Raw genomic sequence first — 24,736 nt, 5'->3', positions numbered from 1 at the left:
ATAATGTCCACTTGTTTTAAGTCACAACTTTAATATTCAAATTTTATGCTCCAGAAGAAAATTTACTTTCCACACAAGACCTGACAGAGTGTTTAGGTGCATCTGAATATGGTACTGATCATCCCCTGGATGCTGTGGTCTGTACTCAAGAGAAAACCAACGGGGCATGCCAAGTACTATCATTGTTCTGGGGACTACAGTGAAAAAGACAAGCAACCATTTAACTAGTGCTGCAACTGTAATAAATAATTTCCACGGGAATTACTGTTGATAGCTCGTTTACGTGGGCAGAGCCTTACTTCTGTGACCCACAGGTGATGCAGAGCTGCTCTTGGCATCCTTTCCATCTCTCTCCTTGGCAGAGCTGCCCACCAGGCAGCCCAGGCCCCTTCTGTTGCCTTCTCCCAGGGCACAGCTCTGAGCTGCCTGCCTTCCTCCCAGAGAAAGGCTAATGGGCATGAGAGGGGTGGTGTTTCTGTTGTGTTGCATCTTGAGCCCTGGACCTCGTTCCTTCCCTTCTTTAGGTGGTTCCCTGTGTTATATTCCCCTTTTCATTTCTGTTTCCCAGACATCCATGGTGCCATTCCAGAGGACAGGTGTTTGTTAGGCCCCAGCTGTCTCAATTCTATACCCACACTGTGCTACCAAAAGAAAACTGAGAAATCCTAGCTGGACTACCCTGGTCTGGCAGAGGGAGGTGTTCCTCCTCAGGCCCAAAGTGGGAAGAGGGTTCATATCTAGAGGAACGGCATGTCTGTGCCAGAAAAACACTCTGATACGTGTCCTTCTACCAAGGTCTCACCTGCATTAAGTCGAGAGGCTGAGTATCTCTGAGCAGAGCAGAAAGCGGGGAGAGGGAGCAATTCTTTGTAGGAGCTGAGGACGTCCTTGGTAGTCCTGAACAAAGCTGGAGGCTGAGACTACTTTAGAGGTAATGAATGGAGGAAGCACTGCCACTAGATCTTCTTTTAAAAGGAAGGTAGCTAAAATAAGCTTTACTGAGGTCAAGTTAATGATTAAAAAAAAAAAGTCAAGAATGATAAATGTAGTCTTTTCATGCATTCCAAATGACCAGGATCCATTAAGTGGTATGGTAAACTGATGGAGAAAGAAACTTTAGAGCATTTCTCTTCCCCTGTTTTTGAAGCTGCATAAAAATAAAAATGAAATTATTTTGAATTTTTCCTTCCACATACCTTCCATTTACCTTCTATAGCTTTTTAGAAGCTGTAAATAATTTACAGAATCAAAACAGATTTTGCTATAGTATTTACTACAATACACAACCCTATACCCACTGAAACTATTGTACTCAGTAATGGAAGCTGGAGCTAGCTTTCAACTTGAAAAGCTTCCTTTAAACATTATATAAGATGTTATGAGAAAGGAAAACTACTCATGTTATTAGTAAGTATTTTAAAAAGCAAGCTGAAGCCGAACAGTAACAAAAGACAACAGTCCTAGAGTTTAAACAGACTGGAACATAAAGAGGTTAACAAGGCCAGTGATAATACCACGCTTTTCATTTCTCTTTTTATGTAGACAATTAATAGAGAAATGTTTACTGAAACGCGTGGAAGCCATTTGTACTTGCACAGTATATTCAGATTGACCAAGTGTTCAATGTAAGTCCAAACAATTCCTAAATCGGACCTCTCCAGGCAGCCACTCACGTGTATCTTACCTGAACTGCCCGTCTTCATCTGAATATTAAAAATGTGACTCATAAGCGTCCTAACCCGCAGCATCTGTCTGAAACACATCAGAACAGCTGGAGAATTAGTCAGAACTTGGCCTACTGCCACCACAATTTCTAGCTGTACACTGTGACTTAGAAAGCACCTTAGTGTCTACAGTCTGAAAGGTATAATAATGAAAAATATGCCTTGGTAAGTAATAGGTAGTGGAACTGTAGGAGAACTATTTAGTGTCTAATTACTTTGTGTCATATACAGTAAACCAGTTCTGTTTTTTCCATCAGTCTAGGAGCTACCCATTTCTGAGTGATGACAGTTGATTTATTGAGGAAAAGACACCATTGTGTGAAAAGTTCATGTGTCTTCAGTGCAAATAATTGGTCTTCCTGTTTCAGTTTCATCACCCACAAAATGATTTGAAGTAGAATGAGAAAAACCTGGGGAGTGATGAGTGAGCTGCCACATTGTTCTATTGAGTGCCAGAGCCTGGTCTCAAAAAATACTGCATCTGGTGACTCTGAAACAAATACACCTCATAATTTTCTCTGTAGTTCAATTTGCCTGAGATGACAGCTGATAAACCAAAGAAATAGATTTGCATTGTAGTGTACTGATCTTTATTGTCTCAGATAGAGAGTTTGTCATTTTCTCTACTTTGTAGGTGCCGTACTCCGAGCTGGGTGGAAAAACTTTGGTGATGGCAGTTTATGACTTTGATCGTTTCTCCAAACATGATATCATTGGGGAATATAAGGTTGCGATGAACACAGTGGACTTCGGTCATGTCACTGAGGAGTGGAGGGACTTGCAAAGTGCAGAGAAGGAAGAGGTAAGGAAAATCAGGCTTTATTTTTCCCCCAGGACACTCTTATCCTCAGCTAGAGAAACAGTCAAACTAGCAACATTTTTTTCCCCAAGACAGCTCCCATCTGTTATCAGCGTTTCTCAGACTTACTTCACCTGATAAATTTTCGATAAGCATCTTTTCCAATACTCATTGAATGGTACATTCTCCTTTGCTAATCCTATTTTTAATCTTTTTGATACTTTATGCAACATATTAAGAAAGTTTTCATGAGTTTGACTTTTTCTTGAATTGAGGCAGTTTAGGTACATAGAATTTGCATTTGAATTATAAGAGCAGTGTGCATTTAGGCTTCTTTGTGACCCTAATCATTCTCAATGTTTGCATTTCAAGGCATCTTATTGTGCATGAAGATAATGGTAGGTTTTCATTGAAATACCTTACAGGTTGTATTGAGCTGCTATACAATAATATCCATTGATTAGAATCATGCATTTGACAAAGACCTTGGAATGGGATCTCACTCAAATATTAATCACCTTTTTTATTTTTCTCTCTGTGCCAGCATCCTATGGGTTCATTATTTAGTAGGTATAGTGCTACATGTACACAAGACACTTTTTGGAAATATTTCATCACTAATTTGTGCGTCCTGTGAGGTTGTTCATACTGGCACATCCACCTTTTTGCTTATTATAAGAGCATTTTGTACTCAGCTTTACATTATTTTTCCTTTTGATTGCTAGATAATATCTGCCCACTCATAATAGAGTGCACAGCCTGCTTCAGTTCTCTGATGGGAAAAGAAGGAATTTGAGTCTGAGTTCCTTATTGTCTAATTTAGTTAATAAGCTGCTTTGGATTTGAACCTTAGTTTCTGTAATTAAAGGGACAATCTCTAGACAAAATCTTTCCTTAATAAGAGTGATGAAAACCTGAATATTGGATTTAGACTACAAGTTGTGAAAAATTCAGCAGACACTGAGCTATGCGGCCTTCTCAGATTTTCAAAAAAGGTAGAATTCAGTCTTGCCTTTTTGAGTCTTTGTTTTAAAAAGCTATATTTTCAGATTACTTTCTTCTACTGCCTATTGATTTGAAAGCCACTGCTACATTGAGACTGTTCTGCATGGCATTGTTTCGTAGCGACAGCATTTGCAGGGCTCTCTTATTGCATGTGACATCGGTACCCATGCTATATGGGGCATTTTTCTTCCACTCTTAGAGCTAAAGATGAAAATGAAAAAAAGAGAAAAATGAAGTTTGCAGTTTAAGGGCCCTGTTCTTTTAAGGCCTCAGCATACCAGAAAGCTAGAAATGTGAAATTGGAGTGTATTAATATTTCCAAACTTTATTAAGTATCAAATTGGACTTTTATTGCACTATTTTATGTGATATTAAAGTGTTTCATGTTTTTCTGTTTCAGAACACATAAAATAAGCCAAACACTACACAAAGAGAAATGGAGACTTTACCTTTTTAGTATAACTTTAAGCTTTTATAACATAAACAATGATATCCCCATATGCAGCTGACGGATAACACAGTATAGATAAGTTTGGGGTTTCATCTGTTGTGGCACAGAACAATGCCTCTTGAGTTTTCTAGCTCATGTCCACAGTAACCCCAGGCTCAGTCGCTTGGTTGGTTCATAAAGTTCATATCCTACTAATACAAAGCAATGATAACGATGCTTGACATAGATACTGAACAGTGTGAGCTACTTCCAAAAATGCATTCTGGCTTGGAAAGAACTTTTTATTAAAACAGAAGAAGACAATTAAATAATTCTTAAAGTATTTGGATATTAGAAGAGTGTTACAAGAGCTTTGCATAGTTTGCAGTAGAGACAAAATCTAGGTTGTACCTGATTTGTGCTTTCAGAGCCCAAGTGAACTGACGGATTTGTATTTTTACATGTGTTTGTCATTTGTCTATGCAAATATATTTGCATGACAGTCATGTTAGCTAGAAGAAACTAGCTTTTCTTAGTTCCCATTTGAGCATCTTCCCTCACCTTTCTTCACATTTCAGGTACTATATGTGCAGAGAAAACATTGTCGTTTTTGTAAAGTGTTTTCATAAGGCCTTTTTGAAGTTGCTACCAATGTGTGACTTTTTTATTAATAAGAAGATAGGCAATATGATCCTATGAAAAATTGTGCTTACACCAACTCCCTAAATATTTTTTTCATAATATGGGGTGTCTCCTGTTTCATTTTTGCATCTCCATGCTCATAAGCATGCAAGATATCCAATAAATATAGAAAAATATCATAACTTAGGTTAATTGGAGACTTTATTAATCTTAGTTTTCTATATACTAGTTGTAGTTTTTCTACAACAGCTCCTGAGCTCACTGTACAAATAAGAAGTGACGCCACAGAAACTAGTAACTCAAGATGTAGGTAAAGCAAGTATATTTAATCCAAACAATCTTTACTTATTTTTGCGCTGTTACGGAACCTCTGCTTCTGCACATCACATATGTTGAGCCTGATTCAAAGAATTACTTAGCCCAATTTGGAAAAGAAATCTCTACCAAGAACCAAGAGAGTTTCATCTGTCAGTGACTTGGGAGCTGTGTTTCACACAAAATATCTCTTTCATTTCCATATTTGACTACTACCAGGTACCTCATCGTCTTCGATGTTCTGGCCCCTGCTCCACAGCAAAGATGCCAAATTCTGGTACATTTTATGTGATAAATAGGGGACAGAGAGGAATGGCAAAGGTCCTATCTCCATAAACCTGTTATCAGCTGACACAGCAGACATTGCAGAATTCACAGCAGATACAGCTGCAACCACGAAGTACCCTGGCTTCAGAATAAGCAAACACAGTACTGCACATACAAAGGCTAACATGATTAACCTATGCCAGATGTATAGCAACAAACACATGCTTGTCTTCTGATAGTGATCATGAACATGATATGGCAGTCTGGCGTACTAATTGTAAGAAAACATGATGAAAAACAAGTTAAAACCTAAGCAACTGGATTTCATCCAAAACTGTATGACAAATGTAATTCTACTACTACCAAAAAAGTCTTTTGTAGACTATTGTACATGTTATAATTGTGTAAAAAATTTGTCCTTGAAAAGCACATCTGTACGTGGTCTGCAATATTTGAAGAATGACATGTTTTATTTCCTTTTTTGCTCTTACGGTACACAGGTAGGTTTGTCAGTTCTTAACAACCTAGCACTAACTAGAATTCTAAATATGTTTGCAATTAAGTATCAAATGCCAAACTAACCTTAATGTTTTAATTATGACCCCTAAACAAGATGTATACCAAAGCATATCAGTGGCAATTGTCACCAATCACTTTGAAAGAACCATCTAGGTGGCGTCAGTTAAACTGAGTATAAAAATCTTATTTTTATTTCACTTGATGTCAAATTCAGTTGATGCACATCACAGAATATACAATTTAATTAACACTGCAATCATAGAGGGAAAAATAATTTTATGAGCAGTTACTCTTCTTTTTGCTCATAAAACTCCACTGTACTTTCCATTCTTTTTTGTAAATGGGCTTGAAATTGATGGCAAAGGTTGAAGGTTTAATGAATATTTGAAGCTCTGCCTCTCACAGCACAGCCATTTGAATAGCATCTCTCTGACACTGCGTTCTCTTCTGGGAAAGATCTTATTAACATAGTTATGCTGGTGAAGCACTTTGAAGGTACAAGGCTTTATGTAAGCATTTGTTACGACTGTGAGAGGGCTTTGGGAACGTACGAGTCTGTACAATGACTGCTAAATATTGGGGAGGCCACTACTGATGAGCTGCGTACCTTGAATCCTTCTTCCCTGGCTGCTTTTAGCTCTACCGTCCTTGTGAATATATGGAGATGATTTATCTAGTAGTCCTTCAGTCTCATATGACTGAAAGCATGGGAGGGAAGAGTGGTAGATACTGAAAGGTTATTCACTTTTACCAAGTCTGACATATAATGGTTTGGGCACAGATTGTTAAAAAACAGATGATAGGAGTTTGCTCCTCTGTGTCATCTACCAGATGTCACTGCCATTAACTTTATCTGAGTACACACTGCATCCAATATCTGTTATCACTCCAGTACAGAAGGCCAGACAGACCTCTTCTTTGCTCACAGCAGTGTGAATCATACTGAGACTCATCTTCTGAATACTTCAACTGATTTCCCTCCAGACATTTTGTTATATTGGCACTTAAATTGAAAACCTGTTGTAGCAAACTTTCCAAGAAATTTTAGGGAATATAAAGAAAAGCAGAAGCAATTCTTTCCCTTGAAAGCAGTGGAGAAGCAAAACCTTATTCCATGAGAAGGATCTTTGACCTGCTAGTATCCACCAAGAGTTCTGCAGACCTCTTACGACTGCCATCACATAAGACCCTATGCATTATCTGATCAGGCATCCACCGTGGATAGGTTACATGATGGATGCGTGCTCATAAAACAGCGGGTTTGTACATGGCTTTTGAGTTGCAAGTCTGCTAGAAACCACCAGCAAGATGCACAACAGCTTCTCTCCACCACGATGCACAGTCCCAAGCAGGAGAGATGCTACATACTGCCTTGCAAAGGGGTGAGATGCAAGCGGTCTGCAGCTGGGGAGTGGAACCAATGCTGCGAAGCTTGACATGCGCTGTTCATGAGGACTGTTCTTTTCTTCCTCTTCAGAAAACAGAAGTTGAAGGAAGGAGATGGAAATGTGGTATATTTAATACCTTTGTATGCTTGGTAGAAGTTGGAGACTGATGAAGTTAGTAGGCTCTCCAGCTTATTGAATACTCAGCACTGAAACTTGCAGAGAGTTAAAAGGGAAGGACATTTTTACAAAGTCACTGTCAAATCACAGCAGCAAATCATTGTCATTTTCTCTTGTATCAGAGATGGACAGATGATCTAATAGGCCTTTCCCATCTCTAATAATAACACTTAGTTCTCACACAGCTTTGCAGATAGCACAGTGCTTTGTAAAAGAAAGTATCATTATCCCTGTGGAGATGCTATCAGAGTGTCAGACAAATTTTAAAATGTGAGGTCTACTTTATTTGGCTGCATACTTAGATTGGATCACTATGTTTTCTGCATGGTGTTCAAGTCTTCTCAAGTTCACTTCTTCTTACACCTAATTAAAGCTTTAAAATGTTAAATCTAAGGGGGTTTTAATTTTCAGGTTTTGTGGCAAAGTTACATACAGTAAATGCACAGTGTTGTACGCAAGTTCAACATTCTGCAGCATCTGTCCTGCAAAGGAAGTGAATTTGATAGTGAGACAGGGAACAAACCAGAAGTTCTTAAGTTTGAGAATAAGCAAGCCTGATTTGAAATTCTTCAGCAGGTAATTAGTTGGTTTTTGTCTTGAAATTGAAGATGTTGAAATGTTGTAATTTTAAAGGTAAAACCATAAAACCATCAAGTAGAGCAGTTACAGTACTGTTTCAGGCTATTGGAATTATGCATTTCTTTTCTCGCCTTTCATACTCAAACTGCTGACAATCCTACTATGTACCTTTGTTGAGTATTCTCTTTCTTAACTCCATCTCTGGAGGAGACACCTACCTTAGGAGGTCAGAGGCATTCTTGTGTTATAACAAAAAGAATGTAATTGGCCTACTTGAAATCAAAAGGGAACTTGTCTTGATTCATCTCAGACTGTCTGGCTTTACAGGTATTAAACTCAAATACAGAGGACAGTAGACAAGAAGAAGTAGTTCAGTGATAGTGTCAAATTCAGGCTCTGCTCGGGCCCTTCTGCTTCTGCACAGTATTCATTCTGAGGTCAAAAAAACTTGGATTGCTTATTTGTCAAAAACATATTTATTACCATTTGACTTTCAAGTGTGGCGGGGCATCTTGAGGTTAAACTGTGCTGACAAAGTAGATCCTACACTTGGTGCTAATCATCTAATGATCGATACACAAAATAAGAATAATTATATTGATTCTAGACAAGGCATATTCCTAAAGACCTTGTAGAAAGTTACAAGCTGGAAGGAAGGAATAGTGGACAATTCCCCACCTCTGCCTCTTAGTGTTATTCTGTGGGTTTTCATTGCTCAAGTGTAGGATATTTTAAAATGCTTAATAGAGGTGAGAGGGTCTCCTCGCTTTGTTGTGCCCACTCCACGTAGAACTAAAAGATCTTAGTTTCCAGAAGCATCAGAGAAAGATGTATTTTTGAAAAAGTTAAAAATAAAGATTTAGGAATAATGGTCCGAGAAAGAAAGAGATTAGCCATTTTCTTAGGTTTTTTCCTGTGTCAGTTCTTCAACACCAATTCAGACCATGTCAGGGATTACCATAGTAACCATTTAACCTCTTTTGAGAGCCTGTTGTGTTTCAGTTTAGTTCAACAACGAGCTTAACTGGCATTTGAAGCACTTTGCTTTGTACCTGTGACAGGAATTAGCACCAGATGCCCTTATTTTAAAGAAATCACAGTTAAAATCTAGAACATAACACTGTATTTTCAGTTCGGTGGTATTAGGCTTTTATTGTTTTTATGCTAATATTTTAAGAGGTAGACTACATGAATTTAGGATGTATTACCACATCTTATTTCTGGGGTAAATTGACAACAGACAGCGATAACTCATTCCTACAGTTACCTGTTCAATTGTATCATGAAACTCAGCCTTCTACCAAAGGCCAAAGAAATTCCTCACGTTGGCTGATGTGTTGTTGCTGTGTTACAGGTGATGTGGCTGGGTGGTTTTAATGCAATCAACCCTGTACTTCTTTCCTCTTTCTTTTCCGTGGCCTTCTACAGCTTACTCTGTGATTGTTGTCATCATAACTAGAAAAATACTCAGGACATGATGATTTAAATTAGATTCTAAAAACCTTTGGAATAGCATAGCCTTTTTCTCTTGTTCATGTCTAATTTAGTCTGGGCAGGATGCTGTTGTATGAAATAATAACTTGCAGAAAAAACCTTTTTCATAGAACATCTCTGTTTCTGCATTTTATGCATTTTTCCCTTGTAGGTTAATGGAGAGCTGACATTTCCAGTTTTTAAGATCTCGCAGTCTGCAACATACACACAGTTCTTTTTGAAGGACTGATTATGGCTAGTCTTTCGATTTCAATCACATAGATCAAAGCAATTATTATTATTCTTGGATGTTCATAGGTAACTCTACATCACACATTAAGATTTAAAGAGATTAACAAGATAGATGTAAATGCTTTTCTGTACTTTATCTGAGCATGAACATTTATAATGTTGGTGCTATACAATTCAAATTTTTTTAACCTCTCTGTCACCTAGAATTCCAGTAGTGAGGAATTTTACTTCAAGAATGATGCCATTGTCTAAAGATCAAACCATTTCTTCTCTCTCTGTATGTATCTGTCCCTCCAGACTTTCATAGCACTGGCCACACAAAGGGAGAAAATCATAAAATGTTGACTGATCTCTGTTTCTTATTCTTTTAGGTTTTGGGGTTTTTTTAACTTCTACCATCATTCTATACTCCTGAGTGAGTCAGTTAATAATTACGTTCCACTTTTTAGCCTCTAGTCTGAAGTTGCTGTTGCTTTTTGTTACCTGTGTTGACCAGAGATCAAACTTCTGTGAATCACTCCACCTCCTCACTTCTCAGCATATTCTCACTCTGTGTGCGTGTGCATACGAGATGTAGACCTGAGTATGGAGCAGAAATACATCTTTCTTTTATGATGCATCTTCCATGGTGGAAACTTTTGTGCAGGCTTTAATAGTTTTGTGAGAGGCCTTTAATTGCATTAACTGGGACTTTTTGTTTCAGATGGCTGCCTGGCTGGCTCACTGATGGAGTGGTGCTGTAGTTGTTTTGTCCCTTCTACTGGCAGAGTTTCTAGAGTATAATTTTTTTCTGTGGAGGGCTTGAGTATGGTCACTGTCACAGAATTACTAGTCCTGCAGTCTCCTTAGAGCAGAACACAACTCACTTTGAGCTACAATCATCAGTGCGCGGATGAAATTCGTTTCTGATCTCCTTTTGGACCCAGGTATTATCTGTATGTGCTTCTTGCAAGCCAAGCACTAGATGAAAAGAAATACCTGAAACTGATTCCAGTGACATGGAGGCCAAGACATTTTCTTTGAGCATTATGTCTGCAATTACAATTATAGAAACAGCAGCAAAGGTGGAAGTTTCCAAACTAGCAGTGAGAAAGAGAGCTCAAAGTAGTATGTTATTGCTGCTTGATCGGCTGGATGCATTCGCCTACAACAGAACAGAATTATGAGTTATTGCTACTTCCACTGTCACTGATAATGGCAACTAAATTTGAGAACCCTTCTCTAGTGCCTTTTTCCATTTGTGGCTGACCTTGAGTTCAAATCTCTTCTTAGGCAGAGGCCTTGCCATAAAATTCTAACCTGAGTCATTTCCCTAGACAATTACCATTATGTGGGGTTTATAACTTGCTTTTGATGCCACTGGCATAGAACATGTCACTGGAGCTTCTCAGTGGTGTGGACGGCAGTGGGTAGACAGTGCCTGAGCTTCCCGTTAGATCCTTAACCAATTTGAGGTGCTACTTAAATTATTTCCGGTAATCTTCAGACCTCCTGGGTTGTCTGGAACCCAGTTATTTTACCTTTGTTTTTCCATATCTTCTTCAGTAACTGTGAAAATTAACAGGAAGATCGCTGTTGATGAGTGGAGCTCAGGCTTCAAAACTGGCAGCAGCTCATTTTCATGTGAGTGCCCTGAGGTCTGCAGCTGACATCTCCTGTCTCTTAAGGCCCAGCCCAGAATTAGATAGCAGCTAATTATGCTGAAAGTGTTTTTACTCATTCAGACTTTGACATTAATCAGTCAGGCCAAACATTAATTTTCTATGATGTTTTAGAGCAGGCAAGTTTTCCAGGAGATGTGGGTCATTTGAATTAATTTTGATTACTCTATTTTTTTTGCTTGTTCTTATCGTACAGGAAATAGGTACAAGTTTGTGACACAAAGTAAGAGCTGCGGTTCTTCCACAGCACATCTCTGTAACCCATGATTTCTTTCTTGTCGTAGTAGATTTCATCTCCACATTTTCTATCACTCTTAAACATTAACTTGTATATTGCAGTACATCAAAGGTCTCCAAAAAACCCCACCTGTAACTTCATGTGCCATCCAAATATGCACATGCTTCCCCATCCTCTTTTTTTTGCAATCAGGACCAATTTGTCTCATTGCAATTTGATACAGCAAATTACGATGTTTCTCTAGATATAGAATCATACTTTTCTGCATACCCTTTAAACCATTAGATCATTTAAAATCTCTTAAAAGACATGGTTATTTCTTCAGAATGTCTGGCTGTGATACTGAACTATTAGTTGATTTCTTAATGGAGAACTGTATGCTTTTAGTTTTATCCATCAGCCTAAAGGAAAAATATGTCTATTTAGTGCATTGAAAGTTACAACTTTTATGATTAAAAACATAAAATCCCAAAATTAATATTTTCTGATATATGATAATTGTAAATGAGAACAAATTTTAATTAAGCTCTATGAGATTTGCTGCAGCAATCATATGTTCCAGAGTGACTTGAGAACATTGGCTTCCTGCTTGGATTTCAGCTGTAGAGTTCTGCAATTGGCATCAGTTCCTGCAAGCAGAAATACTATTCACATTATGTAAGAATTTAAGGCTCTGAAACTTTCCTGTTTATATGTTCCCTATCATGAAAACTAGCTGTTAGTCAGCCTTCAAGCACAATCACTACATATAAAGCTGTGAATATCTTGTGTATAAACATTGGGACATGCTCCTTAGACTTGTTAGGCCACCTGTTCATTGATTCTGGTCAATGACAAGTCTTTAAATCTGATCTATTTTATTTGCATTGAGCCCAGACTAGCTGACATTAAAATTTTCTTTCTGCAAAAAAAATTCTCCCATTTCAAAAATCTTTGTTTTGTTTAGAAATACTACTATTTCCTATCAAATTGGGTATTTTTCTAAATGAGGTGAGGTGGTCTGCCCTAAATCTGGAGGACTCCTATATCTTCAAGGAACATTTTAAAGAACTTCCTATAATCAAACTCAATCTAGAAAACCAGCAGCATCCAGGAGATAGTAGTGTTCCCCTTGTGTCAAGTTGGGAAGAGGGTGGCACAAGGAAACCCCCTTACAAGCTTGAAAGTTCGGCTTTGCTTGGTTTTGGAGCAAGGAGCTAGAAACCCTCTGATTGTCAGCCCATGGCATTTTGTCCTGGCTGCATGGCCATAGACTGCAAACTTCAAAAGCTTGGATTTCCTCATGGCATCCTAACTTTCAGCATTATCCTGCATGCTTTTAGTGGAAGTCCACCAAAACCAAGTTTCTTGTGACTGATTTTAATATCATCTAATCAGAATTTTGTGGAAATTCCGCTGGAATATTCTGTGTGAGACCTTACTGACAAAGGACACAAAGAGAAGGTTGCTGACAGTAGATAAGTGTTCATTATAGGCAGCTTTGCACCTCCACTGCAAAACTCTTAGAGGGTTTGCAAAGAGTTTGCAAGTTACTGATTTTAAGACATCAGTAGATGGAGAAAATAACACATCCCTTATGGCTTCAGCAGTTACTCTGTCTCTCTGTTGAAGATGTGTACCTTGTTTTGTTATTTGGAGGTTACTGAGTTCTACTCCAAGTTATTGATTCTTGTTATGCCCTTCTTCAGTAGATTCAAGCCATTTAATACATGATGCTTCCTCTTCTCTGCAGTACTTACGCACTGTAATCAAGTCACTTCCATTCTTCTTTTGAGAAAGCTGCAGAAATTCATCTTTTATGTTTTTCATGATCAGGCTTTTTCTCCATTTTTCCAGTAAGAGTTGTGACTTTTTACCTTCTTTGTAGTTTTCAGTGTCTTAAAAAAATACATGTACACAAGAACTGTGTTCAGTATACTATGTATATTTGCCAGACAAGCAAAGTCACTGGCTACTTCTGCTTACTTCTGCTATTGAATGTTTTGCACAGCATTGCACTGGCAGTTCATGGTCTGTAGCTTATGACCCTAAATCCTCAGCAGGAGGCACTGCCTTGTAAGATATATTTCCTGATTCAGTAGATACTTAGAAATAGTCTTGAGTTCTTTGTCTTAGGATGTAAAATTTTTGCTTTTGGCTGTGTGAAAATGTACTCTGTGTGACTGGTTACAGCTAAGTGATTTAGCACTTTCTCTCTGACCAACCTGTTGCATTATTATTTACCATTATGATAATTTTTGTATCACCTACTTACTTTATCGGCAGAAATGTCTTCTATATCTATAAAAACAGCAGTAGACCTTGAACAGAACAACATAAATTTTTGCATGTTTCCTTCATCAACCAAATTTACAATCTTATCAAAGAGTAAATCTGGTTTTAGCTGAAAAGACCTATATTCTATAAAACCATGTGATTTCACATTCATTACATTTCATATCCTTTTAATGAACATTAATACAAACTTTTATGAGTTCTTCCTTTGTTTCATCTGGGTTTGATAAAAGGCAAATGGCTAATAGGTACTGCCTTCATCCCATTTGGCCTTTTTTGAGTAAGATGGGCATAACATTAGCACTGTTCCAGTCTTCTGGAATTTCCCTTGTGGTCTAAGATTTATTAAAAATGAACATCATTGAGCCAGACATCTCATGATAAGTGCAGTTTTCTTTCCTAGATTTTTATAGATGACTGCGGTGACCTCTTTCTTTTTACTGAAGAGATTAATGAAATTCAGTGTGTGGTACTGATTGCTATGATGACCTTTGATGAGCTGTCTTGTCTTCCTAAAGAATGTGTTAAGAGACTTTTTCAAAGTGAAATAGCCAGGGAAAGTGGAGTAATAAAAGAGATTTTGCCAGTATGTATTTACCCCAAAACTTTAATATCTTTCAGTAGTTTCATAAAAATATATCTTTGAATGGTTAGTTTAAGAAATGGATGTGAGCCTGGTAAGGGTAAATCAGTAGATCTGAGTACATAGCACTAGTTAGAAGGAACTATTTCTTGAACTGAGCACAAATATTTAATGAGCTAAACTTAAAATGCAAGATATTGTAGAGTGAGACACATACTAGTTTCTTCATTTCAACTGGAACCAAAGACAAAAATATTGAAATTATCTGAGAGAATATTTTACTTATTTCTGTCTTCTCTGAAACCAGGAAACACTAGAACAAGAACGGCTCTGAGTTTTTCTGAGGGTTTTCAGCTTGCCTCTTTTCCAGCTGCATATCCTTTACACTATCTCATATTTTTAGGCATTTTTGATGCTCTGGAAAAATCTCCAGTACAAAAATTAGTAAAAGAGGACAACATAAGAAAACTTTACAAATTAAGAGCAATGATACAGAAAGGGATTTCAAATCCTGCCTGTGCTTGTAGCCCAGAAGCAGTGGATGGAAATAAAAGATGATATTGACTTGGGTGAAGTTATACATGAAGGAAGGTCGTCTTCATCTTGATAAATTACAGGTGGAGAACTGTCTTGTTAGAAGACTTCACCTATCAGCTGTTAACTTACATCAGCTGTCTGTGGTTTTCCCATTAGCAAATCTAGTTCCTTTTCAGCTTGCTGTGCAGTCCCCTGATCTGCAGCCCTTTCTAGGTCACTGCTGTGGCTGCAGTGCAGTGAGGATCCTGACCTGCTTGTATGGCTGAGCTGCCTTCTGAAAATAAAGGCACAAGCTGGTTTTGGCACAGAACTGTGTTGCATGCTGCTCTGAAATCTGGGGAGCATGGTAAGAGGATTCCTGTAAATTTAATGGAAAGCAATGCTTTAAAGAGGATAGGTACTCAGATTCTTGCCCTGTTTTGGGAAACCCTTGAGCGTGTGCCAGGTTCTCGTGTGTTCTCTTTGGCCTGCCTCTAGCTAACTAGCAAGTTTCTGGTTTTAAAACAGTGACATCATGTACTGCCTCTTGCCTAATTCCCAATTTAGGAGATTTTGGAGGAGACTGCTGTATTGTGTGGGGTTTGTGATTGGGGTCATGGAAGGGAGCTGGAGGTGGAGGGATGTTATGGAGGAACATGAAAGCTGAACTGGTGTTACAGCAAGCAAGAGATGAGAGAAAGGAGGATGTCTGTCTGCAGGAGCTGAGTGAACCAGGCTGTGCTAGTGTCACTGCAAAAGGAACCATTTACTTATAATGTAGTTGGGACTGGTATGAGGTGCAAGGTCTTATTGTCTTGGTAGTTTGGTGCAGAGGAAAGGGAAGAAGTTAGCTGGCTACGAAGATAATCCACCAATTCCACTGGATTTCTCTTTGTGGTTCTTGCAGAACAAATAGAAATGTATGGCTTCAGTAATGGAGGCACTGAATTCAGCTGATAATCTTTCCCTTTTTTTTTTTCAGCAGAGTTGACTAGCAGCCATAGGTGATTGCTCATTCCATCATGCCAATCATTCCCTCCTACTGGTTTGTTTAATCTGTTTGTTCTATCTTTCATTAATTGATAATGTATGGTCATCATGGTAAGGACTCTGTTCATGCCAGGATTTTAATATAGTACCGCATCCAGTGGTACATCTTACAAGTAAGAAATCGGTAATTGATTTGATTCTTAATTACAGTTCTCTACTGTCTACCAATCCTGTATATTTGTGGATGTATGATATAATTCCCATCCATAATCTAAAGATTTGGAGTCAATCGCTTTTGGAAACTAAGATACTCTTGGTAGTAGAAACTACATTAACTAAGGATTAAAGTGCCCATGCTTACTATAAGAGATGTTTTCAAATCAAGCAAGAGTGCTGTACTGTGGCTTCCTGTACCCCTGTTGCAGGAGGACAAGGGCTTTCTGTAGACTGACTGCAATGCATATATAATGTTCTAATAATTATGGAAAAGCTTTGTGATTTGACTTCTTACAGCATCTGATAGAAACTACATTAACTAAGGATTAAAGTGCCCATGCTTACTATAAGAGATGTTTTCAAATCAAGCAAGAGTGCTGTACTGTGGCTTCCTGTACCCCTGTTGCAGGAGGACAAGGGCTTTCTGTAGACTGACTGCAATGCATATATAATGTTCTAATAATTATGGAAAAGCTTTGTGATTTGACTTCTTACAGCATCTGATCCCCGCCCCCCCCCAAAAAAAAAAATCTTTCAAATGTATTACATTTCCTTTCAATGTTGTACTTAAACTACTCACTAGAAGACTAGCCTTGTGACATGCTATAGTTAATAAGTTTTCCATGCTGTCAAAAGTAATAATATTAATGTGCCATTCAGTTGAATTAATTTTGTTTTGTGCACTGGCCTGCATAAACATGAGTGACATTTCGCAATATGATCAGGCAGGAGCTGAGGAGAAGCCAAGTGGCAAAATAGAGCGAGATGCGATTGTTAAAGCAGAGCAGGCAGCTGCAAGCATTTGTGGGTAGGCAGAGTAACAGAAAACCAGGCTCTGATGTTCAGGCATATATGTTTCTTTTAATTCATTCCTCCCTTTTTCATTGGTTTAAGAAATTAATTTTCTTCTTGTTTAATTAAGAACTCGGTATGTTTGATAGCACGGTCTCTTGTTTGGAAATCAAAGAGTGCATTTCTGCTAATCTTTGATTTCAAGTGCCTTCAGCCACAGCGTCTCTCATTTTGCAAGAGGCAGCTGATTTTAATGCTTTTAAACTGATGACCGTGAAGTGTCATTTTCTGCTAATAATAACAGTGTTTTCTCTCTCCATTTCCTCTGCTTTTTAGAAAGCAGTAATAGCAGTGCTTTCTCTAAACAGTTAAAAAGGTAATGAAGAGGGCTAAAAGGAGGAAGCTGACAAAACCTGACTTGCTAATTTTTTAATAACATTGGCTGGTTCAGATTATTGCCCACCTTGCTTTCCAGTCCAATTTACCATTGTGTTGGAGAATATTACATAATTAGAGCAGTTAAAAGAAATGCAATCTACTACCTTTCTGTATATGACAGATTTGTGAAGAATTTCTATGTCAAGTCATGCTGTTCAGAGTGGGGTTGGGGGGTTGTGGAGCGCAGTAGATTTTTCTTTCCACAGAAGGATCCTGCTAGGTCTGTTCCCTTTAAGCAAAGGTAAAAAGTAGTGCTGACGTACAGAAGTAGTATCACAAAGGAGTCAGAGAGGAGGACTGTAGTAGGGAAATCTGTCAAAAGGAATATGCAATTAAACCATTTCTTCAGGCTTTTCCTCACTCCTACTTTATACCATAACAATGTCCCTACAGATACCACCTTCTGATACCTTTAATAAATTCACTTAATTTGAAAGATTGTTCCCTGTCTGCCCAAAAACTTCTCCCTTTTAAAACTTACCTCATGGACCTTTGCTTCTGTTTCTGTTCTCTGTTCACCTAGCATCAGTCTCCTTTCCATCTCTTCTTTAGCCTGTTGTCACTGCTAGTCCCTTTTTTTTTACAGCATCCGAAATGAGCACTCTGAATCTTTGCCTCAAGAACCCTCTGTTTCTTCTGAGATCTCCTGCTATAACCTATTTCATTTTGCTTTGCTTCTTAATTTACTTGTTATGTGGCTTGTAACTGAACGCTTTACATTAACAGCAGCTTCCTTTTATGGACAAGTTGGCACATCTGAAGAGGGTATAACCTATGAAGACACTTCTGAAATAATGTTAGTAAAAGCAAACAGGAGAGACTTTTGATCACAGATGCTTCCATTTTGTAAGACAAGTGGGTTATTCCTGTGAATAAAGACTGATCCTTGAATAAGGAAACACGCAGTAGGGCACTTGTCTATTCATATTTTGGTTTAAAATATTTTCTTCAAAAATGCAGTAGGTACCCTGATGAAGAAGGCGCTTCCTTCTCTCCAGAGGCGTTTAGCAACTATTTACTGCTAGCTGTATGACAGCGTCGCTGCTCTGTTCATAGGCATGAAATTTCCTTAGACAGCAAAGGAATTATTCTGCTTGTCAGATTAATGGTTTAGTTGTTAAAGTCCTTAAGTTTATGTTGACTGGGTTTATAGTTAACATTTTGCAAGTCTGAAATAACTACTTCTGTAATCAACATTTTGATTGAAAAGGCTGGGGAGAGCTCTGCCTCTCCTATTCTCTCTCAGTACTTTATCCCAAAAGTAGTTAATAGGCTTTGGGGTACATTGGTACGTGGTGTGCATACATAATCATGTGATAGGCTCCAAAAGTGCTATTAATAATGGGCTGATGCATTAGCTCCAGCTTTTCTTTCTCTTTCCGGTTCTTCTTTATCTTCCCCTGCTGCACCGTCTATTTCTAGCCTGTTTATGCAAACTGAGTTTTAAGATTTTCTTGCTCACTTCCCACTCCTTTGCCTAATTGTGGCAGAATCGTCTGCATATTGTGGGGTCATCTGGTCCCTGATTTGCAAGCGTAGGAGAAAAAGATTGTCTTTCTTTCCTGATTATGTCTATTGCAGGCTTGAAATTTTCTGCTTTGTTCTTTAACCATGTATTTATCAAAAATGCAATGCGTTTGAAACCGGTGATGTTAAAGACAGCTGTTGTGGCAATAAAACATCAAGTTTAAAGAAAAAAAGGGAGTCCAACAAACCAGTATTTCCTTTTCCCAGTATGATCCCTATTGGTCCTAGGGAGTGTGGAGGAGCAGTACTTTCCCTATTGTAGATCCCAGCTATGTGTATGGGTTGCTAATTCTGCCCGCTTGCTTGAAGCTGTGGCCAGTTCATGTCATCCATTTAGGCATCCATGTGATTGTTACTCATATTATTGTGACACCTTTGTCGTTTAGTGTATTCATGGTTTACATGCCAAGAAAAGGAATGTGTTGGATTGGAGATCTCCATGTGTAGACAGAATATGGTGACCTCAAAACCGTCTGAAGCCCATGGATGTAGGAATTAGGATTAGAGATTCTGTCATTACAGTTTACCTGGGTTTCCTGAATTTGAAAGGCTCTAAATTAACTTATAACCCATGTTTATGCTGTCCCTGTCTTCTCTGCACAGTATTAAAACATTTTGATTTGTGCGAAAACTGTATAGTGAACATTATGAGCTTCCATTGTAAATACTGATTGGTGGAAGATTGTATTTTGAGTCTTCGCCCATAAACCACATCCTGTTGTGTTTCCCTCAGGCTTATGCAAATATCCCCAATCAAAACCAGGTATTGAAGTTGGAAACCCACCTCACTGTGTTTATATTCTTCCTCTGTTGACTATTTTGGAGTCTTAGATCCAATTAGAAAAAAGCATATGGTGCTGTGGCTCATTATTTTGGTCTTGTTTTACCAAGAGAGCTGCAAGGATCAACTTTCTCATAATATCTCGCACAAAAATGTGGAGAATGTTTATATTAAGAAGATGGATATCTCTGTTAGAGATTCTGCAGTGCGAATGAGAGTGATCTGCATAAATAGCATTTTTCTCTGTAGCTCATTAGGAGAGTGTACTGTCAAGGAAAACATGACTACTAACGAATGCGAGAAGAAACATGAGACAGGCGGGAGCCACTTAGAGTAATTTCTAAAAAGTCCAGATTCTCAACAGGACTTCAAATAGCTTTTTCTAGGCTGAAGAAGTGTTAGCAGCACTGTCTATGTCACTTATGTTCTGCTCCATTGCATCCTCTTTAAATGCAATGAAGTTACGGAGTTGCTTAGATGGAGGGAGTCTTTTGGTTGGTGTTTAGGCATTATACGTGAATAGGTTAATGTCTATGAACCTCCCAGTTGGAAGTTTCTAACACTGACTTACAATTTCCATCAGAGATCAAAGTAATTTACTAACATAAATTATTTATACATAGGACTGAAAGAAATTAATAATAACAATAAGGCACCTCCATGAGATAATCACCATACCAGAAGCACTCATCTGTACCTCACGGCCCTGCAGGGGGTTGTAATTATCTCCTGCAAACCACACCTCTAGTGATTGCTTTTCATTCCTTCATTGCAGTGCTGCCACTTGCAGTACTTTGCTTGACAAATATTTTTAAAATAAAAAAAAAAGCTTAGGAATAGAAGACTTGTGGCAGTCATTCAAAGAGAAAATGTTAAAAGTACACAAAATGTTGAATAAATGCAGTTAATCCAGATTTTACTAACAACAAAGAAGTACTAAATGTGATTCTGTAGGCATTTAAAGAGATACCTGTGCTCTTTTGTCAAGTTATTCACTGGAATGAACCCATCGCCTGCTGCCATTTCCCATGGCATGCTCGCAATCTATGGAAAACTGGCTGTTTACATGATGCTGGCTTCTACTCTGTGCTTCCTGCAGCTAAAATTACATTAAAAGAGGCTAAAAATGCATTAAATGTTCTCATAAAATTACTCTTCTGTGTAGACAATTGCGGTATTTGCACAGCATAACATGATTACAGATGGAGAAAGGCTGGCGAGATGTGATGGTCTCCGTGGCAATAACTGTGTTTGTAAAGTACCTCCTCCAGTCTCTGCTGAAGCACTCAGATCAGAAACAGCAATCCTAATGCCATTTTATGCTTTACTAAATCTAGTCTCCACACAAGTACAAAAAAAAACCTGCACCAAGCAAAAAACCTGCACCAAACAAAAACTAAAAAAAAAAAAAAAAAAAAACACAGAAAAACAAACAAACAAAAAAAAACAACCAACCCCACCAAAACCAAACATCCACTCAAAGGAACAATTAGAAGCATGGTATTGATTTAAAAGTACCTTCCAAAATAGATGTTTAGGTGCTCTGTTAATGAGGTACATTTCTGAGGAATACAAAGTTCCCATGCTGATACAACCGAAGCTCCACCTGGTGAATCTAGAGGTGAGGGCAGAACCCTTGAATATCGGGTGATAAGTGGATATAAAGGTCTCTAAGATGCAGGACTAATATGAGCTTTCAAATATACCCTGTTTTAGTCGTCTTCAGACGCCCATGAATCAACCAGGCTAATTTCAAACGAGTCTACCACGTAATAGAACAGCAACCGCAGAGAACACCGGGCGGCTGGGTGAGCTGTGATCATAACACGAATCAATAAGCAATTGATTTCTTCTATTCTGAACAAGCTGCAAGTGATAGATCAACTTCACCATTAGCCTAGCCAGTATGGACTTCCAAAACCGAATGTCAGGGGAACAGGACTGTGTTTTGCTGTCACTGTGCCATTGCAGGCTCAGTTATGGCCGAGCGTGAGCTGTGCAGATTGCACAGCTGAAATTCATATTTCCATGATCTGAATCTATGCTGGGATTTGTAACAGTATATGCAGACACGGAAGAATAGTAAGTCCTTCCACAGTAGCGCAGTCCATGCTGTGAAAGACATCTTAGGTTATTCTAGATAGAAAATTTACATTTTTAACTCCTGATCTTAGGATCTGTTCTTTTGAGAAAGGTTATAACATCGTTATAGCCCTCCTGGGTCAGATAGAGGTCTCTAAGATGCTGCTTCCCAACTACCCCCTTTGCAGCCTGAAAATCTTAATCTATTTAGCTGTTCCCTCTGCAGAAGCTGTGTCATACTGCTGCTTTTCAGCACATGTGCATTTTTACCGTGGTTTTGTAAGTGATACGTACATTTAACATTATGAGCTATTTTGTTGTATTCTCTCTGAGCATTTCCTAACTAGGTATAACTATGTGTGTTCTGTATGTTTCCTGTGAAACGCTGCTGAGCTGATGTTTTGCAGGGAACTATCTGTTACAGTCTCTGGGTTTCGTTCCCACTTGTAATAATCAATTCGGAGTCTGTCACTTTATAGGTATCGCATTATTGTTGCAGTTTCTAAGTTTTGTTTTGTTTAAATTAAAAGGAACATTAACTACGTGATGCTGTTCTTTATACATACTGTTCCAGTCCATTGTTGGGAACAACAAAGAATCTGGCATCCCAAGGGAGTCTTCTAAGACAAGCCCACGTGCCTTTTGGTAAGGGAGGAAGAAGTAAACTGTGAAGCATAGCTGAGTATCTGGCATGCATCCTTCAGATGGATATATTGTAGATGATTGTCTAAACCTAAATAAAAAGTGGTTGTGTGTAGGAGGTATTGAAAGAAGAACTGCCACTGATGCTGAAAATTTGGCTTAGTGGATGAAGTTCAGTTTCTCTTAAATTACTTGGAAGCTTGAGCTCCCAGTTGGAAAGGAACATTTTGGTTCCTTTTGCCTGGATGGTAAAGTCCTGAGGACATGGCCTGTCTTTTCTCTAGGAAATACCCACTACATCCATGAGTATGTGAGCCAGTTGCTCTCAGTAGTGTTCCCCCAGCTTTTTAGGTAAGGTTCTGACTTTGCCTCTTCCCCCTTGGTTCTTTGAACCTGGTAGATTACCATGTTCTTTTTGCATTTGTGGTACGGGGAAAAGGTGCATAATTGCTGCAAAATAAAAATTAGCTAGTGTCTTAACAAAAAGCTTGGATACACCACCAAAACCTTTCAACAACCAACCTTCCAATTTATTCTAACAAAACAGTGGAACCAAAGAGATCTATCTTCATAGAAATGTACTTTATACTCTGCTGTGGAAACAGACATATGCAATAAGAGCGACTGTCTTTGAAAGAGGAAAATTGCTGTCGGAAATGCTTTATTGGACTGTTCAGTGTAACCTGATTCTTCTTGTCTCTAAAGCGACCTTGTTACCCCCCTAGAGGTACCGTTGTGCCTGAAAAGGAGGAGGAAAGCAGCTTGGATCATCTTAGTGATCATTTCTAAGAAGTGTTCTCCTCTCTCTCTCCTCTCTAATGTATCTGCAAGTTCAAATCTATTATTCCTTCTTTTAAAACAAAGTTCCTGTAATTCTGAATCTAATTCAACCGTTCCATCTTTGCCGGGACTGTTAGAAGGGTATTATGCAATGAATAGCAAAAGGTTGCATTTGACAGGATCCCAGATGATAGGCTGCAAGGTGGAAGGCAAGACCAAGTCCTTCCAACCATTTCTGATGTGAGGAGGGATGTACTGTGTGCTTTCCTGGTCTATATCTGTCTCTTTCTTTTTTTTCCTGTCAAATAGGAGGCAAGCCTTTTTTTATACTGAATGTTTTGTGCTTTTTATACTTTTTGCTTTTGTGATAATGTGTGGTTGGAAAGACCCATGTTACTGTTTCACAGAAAACAATCTAGTAGTTATGTGTGTGTCTGTGTTCATTTCCACTGAAACGCAACTTGGAAGAAAAACCCACTCATGACTTGGTTTAAAGGGCAGTATTTGTGGGACCCTGAGCAGTATAACTTACTTTGCAGGCAGCACGTACCTTGGCATTTGGCTCCGTACAGAATAGTTGCTGTGGACTCCAGTTGCTGTGACATACTTGTGGTTATCAAAGATTTAAGCTGGGCAACAATATCTCATATTGTTCATTTGAGTGTTTTGTTTAACAATAGGAGTTTGAGATGTAATCCTGTTAATCTTCTGTGAGGCTTTCAAAATTGCATTTTTAAAAGGTACAAAAATTGATTAAAACGTAACACCATGTCTTATTTGCTTTCACAGCAAGAAAAACTGGGTGATATCTGCTTCTCCCTCCGTTACGTGCCTACTGCTGGCAAACTGACTGTTGTCATTCTGGAGGCAAAGAACCTGAAGAAGATGGATGTCGGTGGACTATCAGGTATGTGCATGAAAATCTGCTTGTAGGCTTTGCAGGCTTGTAAAGGCAGAAAATCAACTCACTTTCTATTGGAGATCTCTTGGTTGAGAAGGTAAGGGCTCTTCTTCACTGTCTGAAAAATGCAGTTTGTGTTTTGTGAAAGTTAAGGTATGACTGAGTATATCAGAACTCATTCTAGTTTTTAAAAAAAGGGAATTTTGTTATACACTGCATTCCGGTCCAAGACAAGGTCTGAAGAGTTAAACATTCCGATGACAGTGCAAGCTCTCTGTACTTTCCTTCTCTTCTGTTACCTGGAGATAAATACCGACTATTCAGGCAAGAGAAAAAAATCTGACTACAATTCCTATTGTCTGTTTAATCTCAGAAAATGTAAGCATTTCCCTGCAATGTTACTGATAATACGTAATAGAGGAAATCACCACAGGTCACCGTGCTGACTACTGGTTGAGGTGCTAAGATGATTGTTTCTACATTTGAAGGGCTCGGGTGTGATTGCTCCTGTGTGCAGAGCTGAGAGTGCTCTGCATTTGCATGTACATCAGCAATCAAAATGACAGTCTTGCACTTGTAGTCAGTGAGGTTGATATCTCCGACATGCTCAGTACCTACAAATAGTCCTCGTAGCCTTTCCTCATAGTAAGTCTGTACACACTGTGAGTGAAACGATGGATGCCATCTCTAAGGGAGGGCGCAGTCAGCACACGCGACATCAGGGCTGTGGCTCTGTGGTAGGGCT

General features: G+C 38.5%; 1 protein-coding gene across 1 annotated transcript in view; it reads left to right on the top strand.

Annotated features, from left to right (window-relative positions):
* LOC104160272 (synaptotagmin-1) overlaps window positions 1-24,023 on the top strand; it is a 43,215-nt gene extending 19,192 nt beyond the window's left edge. The window contains exons 5-6 of the mRNA XM_009698362.1: window positions 2,359-2,526; window positions 23,880-24,023. Of these exons, the coding sequence (XP_009696664.1) occupies window positions 2,359-2,526; window positions 23,880-24,023 (312 nt within the window). The remainder of the gene's footprint in view (window positions 1-2,358; window positions 2,527-23,879) is intronic.
* Window positions 24,024-24,736: the final 713 nt, after the last annotated feature.

This window comes from Cariama cristata, unplaced genomic scaffold, assembly GCF_000690535.1.
Source record: "Cariama cristata isolate BGI_N322 unplaced genomic scaffold, ASM69053v1 scaffold28664, whole genome shotgun sequence".
NCBI classification, from domain to species: domain Eukaryota; kingdom Metazoa; phylum Chordata; class Aves; order Cariamiformes; family Cariamidae; genus Cariama; species Cariama cristata.
This window is presented reverse-complemented; position numbering and strand designations above follow the sequence as displayed.